Source organism: Lactuca serriola, chromosome 1 (genome assembly GCF_051521515.1).
Source record: "Lactuca serriola cultivar US96UC23 chromosome 1, Lser_US96UC23_V15, whole genome shotgun sequence".
Classification (NCBI taxonomy): domain Eukaryota; kingdom Viridiplantae; phylum Streptophyta; class Magnoliopsida; order Asterales; family Asteraceae; genus Lactuca; species Lactuca serriola.
Window position 1 is genome coordinate 2,306,888 of NC_136408.1, and position 5,933 is coordinate 2,312,820.

The following is a 5,933-nucleotide window of genomic DNA, read 5'->3' on the forward strand; positions in this document are numbered from 1 at the left end:
TGGTTTAATCTCATTAAATTTTACATCTTAGAATTGCCGACTTTTTAGTTGAACCGGTCAGTTGATCGGTTCCCGGTTCGACCATAGGTTCAGCCGGTTCGACCATAGATTCAACTAAGAAAATTTCATATATCTGACAGGGTATGCATCGCTCTTTGAGTTGTGTACACTTTGAAAATGGTTAATTTTTTTTTGGAAGTGTGTTGTGTTTTTAACGGGCTAGTAAAATTCAACTATACAAGTCTCATAAATCGGTTCATATTATCCAAATATTTTTAACGACACATGAATATTTTTAACGACATATTAAAAACACGTTTGTAATCATATATGAATATTGTTGTAAGCTTTAATGTATAAAACATAATTTGGATATAAAAAATCTCTATACAATCATATTATAATCTTAAATGAATAAAACACAACTTTGATATAAAAAGCTTTCAATAAAATCATAATTATAAATGAAAAAAACACATTGCATAAATAAGTAGATTATATATCTCATCATAAATGAATAATACAAAACAAAATTTAAATATACTAATTAACTATTTTCCCTATAATCAAAACTAATACAACTCAAACAAAAATTTGAATACAATAATTAACTATTATTCTATAATTCATAAATGAAGTAGATGTGAGATCTATAAATCTTTGTTATTCATAGTTGTAGAAGCGGTTTTTGTTGGAATCTTTTTTTTTTCTTTTAAGGAATTGGTTAATCGTCCAGTAACAAGTAAGAATAGCAAATTTTATTCGATACACGAAAAAGAACAAATAATGAAATAATTGGAATCACTAATAGTGCATGCGTTGTTGTATTAAATCAAAATCGGAAGGTTCTTTCTTGACATAACTACAAAAATGCAGATTTTTGGAAAGATACAAAATAGAACTTCTAACGCAAAATAGAATAGATCTGTTGAATTCGATAATCATAAATGAATAAGTCTTCAACATTTCCACTTTATAGTGTTTTCTTGAGCACGAACATTCAAACATTACATTCCAAAAGATCTTGGATTTAATGTAGAAAAATAAATCTATTACAATTTTAATCATAAAGGAATAAAATACAAGACAAAGACGAAAATACATAATAATCATAAATGAAAAAAATCATATTATTCAATTCATATATGATTAGTCTTATTTATATATGATTAAAGTCTTATTCATATAACTTGCTTTATATATTTTTATTAGCATCATTTATATTTGACATACAAATGATCTCTTCCTTGCACCTAAGCCAATCAAAATAAAGGAACATGAAAAAATAAAAATAAAAATAAAAACTTTTTGCCAAATTAACAAGATGGTGTTCCAATAAGACCTGAACATAGGTAAGATTAAGTTGCTCTAACCAATCGGTTTTCACGCAGACCTTTTCCTCAAAGAAAACATGGCTACTTCTTTTGAGAATGGCAGCAATGGTGTATCCTAATGCCATTAATCCACCAAGAAGACGCACACTCACTTCAAAGGTGATTCTAGGTGATATAATGAATGGACTATCAGACACCCATTCCAAAAAAAATTACAAATAACAATTTACTTTATCCTTACAACTGATCTTTTAATATAAAAAATCAAGATTTGGAAAAGATACATACCTCAAACATAAGATTGTACTTTCCATCCGTGTTTCTCATCCTGAGATATGATTGACAAACTTCAGGGTCTTCACCAGGTGGAAGAAGATAAATGTCATACGCTTCTTCTTTTCTTTCTTGATGATTTGGAGAAAGAACTGCTTTCATTTGCTCTGGTGTCACTGACTTTTTAGACTACAAAATTAAACAAAAACCAGTACACTAAAATGAGCCTTGTAAATTCCCTTTTGAACAGTAAATGAGGAGCTAACCTTCAAAATATAACTTGGATTCTGAAATCCGAAGAAAGGATTGAACTTGTTTATAATTTTTATATGTGTAGTTTGTAGATCAGGCTCGATGAAAGCTTTGCACATAGGATATACCTGAGTGCAAGGATAGCTTGAATCATATAGAGAACAAAACTCGAAAAGATATATGATTAGTCGATTATAAAGATAATCAAACTGAAATATACGGTTTTAGAGATTTGATGAATGATTTCTTCAGGTTCTTGACCAACACGTTGAATGTCCCTTAAAACCCTCTTGACAAGATCAAAGTGTACTCCACCAGTTACAGAGACACGAAGATCTAGCAATGGTCGTAGCTTTTCACTCAGTTCATAAATTCCTTCTATAATAACTATCCGAGAAGAAGGAACTTCGACTTTAAGTAACGACGATCAAAGCAGGTAAACGGAAGGGTTGCGGAAGGGATGTATGGTGGTGACAGCTCGATTAGGGTTAAAGGTTTGAAACTTGTATTTAGAGAGTGAGAGGAAGAAGGATACGTGAGTGAGAGACATACGTGAGTGAGAGACAGGGGAGAGAGAAAGAGAGATTCCAATAAATTGACAAAAATAGGCTAACGTTTAATGACCATATTACCCTTTAGTCTATTAAAAATTTACAATTTCATCCTATGACTTTTAAAAATTTACATTTTCATCTCATGACTTTTATAAATTATATTAGCCTTAGATCGTAATATTTGAAGAGCTTAGATCTGTTCTCATTTGATCCTACTCTTATATCTTTACTGTCTTATAAAACAAATCTCACTATTTCTAAAAATAGATTGATTATAATAATATTATTTTTTTTAAGACGTTTAAATATTTGAGCTCAAAGTACAACCAAACATTAATAAAATAATATTAAAATATTAAACACACTGACTTTAAAATCTTATCTACGTTTGACCCAACTACTATACGCAACTACTATGTTGATCGAGTCTTTCGTTGATGCCGAGATATCGGCAAATATCTGTGGTCGTCTTCCCTCATATCATTGCCCCCATCCCCTTTCTATGATCAATTGAATCAACAAATTACAGTAAGTCATAGAAACACGTCTATTTGCTTCCGGTTAAACCCTAGCTGTCATCACCAACACCACCACTCTCCTTATTCTTTCCTCCCGTCGGTGGCTTTCACCATTGCTCCACATAGTTTTCGCTTCTAAGAATAAACTTGAGGGGGTTTGTTGCTAACCCATTTTAGACTTTTTTGTTTTGGTTTTTGTTCGTTTTTACGTTTCTGTCTACGAACCCTAACCACCAGCCGCCGCCAACAACACCACTAATGTTCCTGCTACCGCGACCACCAGTAACTGTTGTCGTCACCCACCCTTCATCCTGGAAAACACACCACCATAGCGTACCACTTACCACCACTATTGTCTGATGCTACCATTGCATGTTTCTTCCTTCACCACCCAACCAATTAGGTATTTTTAGTAAAAATCTTAATTGCCTATTAGTTAGATACTTAACCACTTTGTAGAAGCCTAATTCCTTATTTTTATTCATTTATAGGTTTTTACTGGACCATACAACGCAATAGAAGACATACGTGGGTTATTTGTTTGTTGGTGAAATCGTACAAGCCTAATTGCATATTGCTTATCTCTTCTGAGAAGCAGAAGAACTCAAGAAAAATTGTGATTTCATTAAAGGTTTGGGGTAGTTAATATTGTTGAAATTTATTCATTTGCCATCACGATATGGTAAATAATTTACTATCATCTACTGTAACAACAGGGACATAGGAAAAGATTTGTCAGGAACTCCTTACAAATGACAAGAGGAAAGCTTCATTAGAGCATTTTAATGGAACAACGGAGGGTAATGTGAAGAGTTATCTTTATTTGTTAATTTATTTTACTTTCAGTAAAGATTTATGCTTCATGTCCTGCATCTTTATTTTGATTATTTAATTGGGGTAGGTTTTTTTGGGTGACTTTGAGGCTTTGAGCTCTAACTGGTTCGAATATTTTGCTCAATTTTGTTTTTTTTTACTCTTTTGATATAAAATCTAATAGGTTAGATTTTTTTTCTCACAAGTTTTTTTTCTTCTCCTGTGAGTCTGTTTGTATTATTGAGCCTGGGATGAGGAATTTCCGTTTTTACTTAAACTGAACCAACTGCTGGTAAGTCTCTTTTTGAGTTTCTCTAAATTTTTTATGTAAAGTTTTAATGGTGCTCTATGTGTCTTTTCTTAATTTTATAAAATATGTTTGATTTTCGAAAGAAGTAAAGCAAAACAGCATAAGCTTTATCTTCAATCTGTTATGTGACTTGAAATCAGGGTAAATTTGTGGCTCTTTTGAATGGGTCATTATATAATTTATTGTTTCCCTTTCTTATCTGATTACTTAGGGTATAAGCAGTTTTGTGTTTGACCACCCCTCACATTTAATATAGTAGCTTTAGTTGAATGTTTCTCAATTTGTGAATGTAATTTTTTTTTTGCATCTTTGAATCCCTCCTCTCCTTACTCTTTTATTTTTGCTTTTGTGTCGGGCAACCTGCAGTATCTTTTACATTTTAGTAAAAGACCTCTTCAAAATGTTTAGAGCGTACTCAACTGGAAGATTGTTTCACTATTCTTACACTTCTTTGGAGAATATATTATTGAATATGTCATGGTTTCTTAAGCTATTATATAATATTAGTTATTGGTGGGATCTTATTTAAAGAGGATGCATATCTTATTCCAGGCACATCTAGAAAGAAAGCAAAGGAACCGGCTGTTGAGGATGCCCTTTGCAACATGGTTGGTGAGAATTCTACACCACATGCTTTATATGTTGATTTCCAAACGAAATTCTAAGTAATCAAATATGTTTACTTGATGTTCTTATCAGTTATCATGCTCTGGATAGAATGTTTGTTGTATAAACAATATGAGGTGTCGAAGCAATGGTCATGTAGCTGGTGAAAAATTTGGACCAAAATACCCCTGTCAATGGAAGATGTGGTATCACTTATGATATTAATGTTTTAGCATTCTCTATGTCTTATTCCAATATTTAATTGCTCTGTTGGTTCTTGGTGCAGGTCTGAGTCTAACTGTTTGTTTATTACTTTTCATTTGGTTTAGTTTTTAAAAGTTTCTCTAATACTTCTTACCTGATGATCAACTTTGCAGCCGTGTTGTACCCATCATGATTAAAATGTTTCGTTTCGTTGCTTGTTCTTTACCGATTAAATTAACATTTTCCATTTTTCATGTAGATTGAATAATTTTTGTTTTATGGATCCTTATTTTTGTTTTATGGATCCTTTTCAACATGAATTTCATCTTAACTTGTAGCTGAATCGGGTGAATTTGCAGTTTATTTTTTCAAGTATTATTTTCTTCTAAATTTGCGAGAAATGTCAAAATTTAAGGGTTTAGCTTTACATGTGTTTTGGGGTTTAATAGTATTCATGTGTTTAAGTAATAGAATTATGATGAGTTTTTTTTTTTTTTTTTTTTATATTTCTTTCTCACAATGTCAGTGATTGTTTGATCACATCACCGACATGAATCCACTTTGATCAAGGAAAGTATCTTTATAAATTTCATTTTTTCAATAAATTATTAATGGAGTTTCATGTTTAGATTGCAACAGTTTGTGGATATAAACATCAAACGTTTGGTGTGAACTAGGATAAAATGCTCTTCCACAATCAGAAAGAACTATACAAATCTGATCAATCGTTTCTTCTGGTTTTAATACAAAACCATAAATTGGCGAGAGGAGTTGGTGATCCATGTTACCACAAAAATATGTTCCTTCCAAATTCATTAGTTTACATATTAACATGTAAATTCCTTTGTTACAGCATAAAACACACCCTAGATAGCTTTTCTTTTTGCAATTTATATTGTATTGAAATATTAGATGTGTTTAAGTGTGCAATTATTAAATGTTTATGAGAAATTCAAATGAAATATAAATTATAATTGTCGTTTTAAATTGCTAACCGTTAGTATACATGACAATGTTAATTGAAATTTAGAGTTCTTAACAATAACATACATGACAATGCTAATTGAAA

The 5,933-nt window shown here is 31.2% G+C and overlaps 1 protein-coding gene and 1 long non-coding RNA gene across 3 annotated transcripts; one reads left to right on the forward strand and one right to left on the reverse strand.

Moving 5' to 3' along the window:
- Nucleotides 1–1,214: 1,214 nt before the first annotated feature.
- Nucleotides 1,215–1,978, reverse strand: LOC145050805 (inorganic pyrophosphatase TTM1-like). The gene is made up of 4 exons (XM_078999001.1): nucleotides 1,874–1,978; nucleotides 1,630–1,796; nucleotides 1,343–1,520; nucleotides 1,215–1,253 (listed from the first exon to the last, which is right to left on the reverse strand). Exons 1-4 carry the CDS (start codon nucleotides 1,976–1,978, stop codon nucleotides 1,215–1,217), a joined length of 489 nt encoding a protein of 162 aa, XP_078855127.1.
- An 829-nt stretch (nucleotides 1,979–2,807) lies between these two features.
- Nucleotides 2,808–5,236, forward strand: LOC145070542 (uncharacterized). 2 transcript variants are annotated; one of them, XR_013690267.1, is made up of 6 exons: nucleotides 2,808–3,334; nucleotides 3,423–3,562; nucleotides 3,648–3,731; nucleotides 4,607–4,666; nucleotides 4,754–4,866; nucleotides 4,947–5,236. It is a non-coding gene; the product is annotated as an uncharacterized LOC145070542 (long non-coding RNA). The 2 variants fall into 2 exon arrangements; XR_013690105.1 differs by having other exon boundaries at nucleotides 2,810–3,334; nucleotides 4,754–5,236.
- Nucleotides 5,237–5,933: the final 697 nt, after the last annotated feature.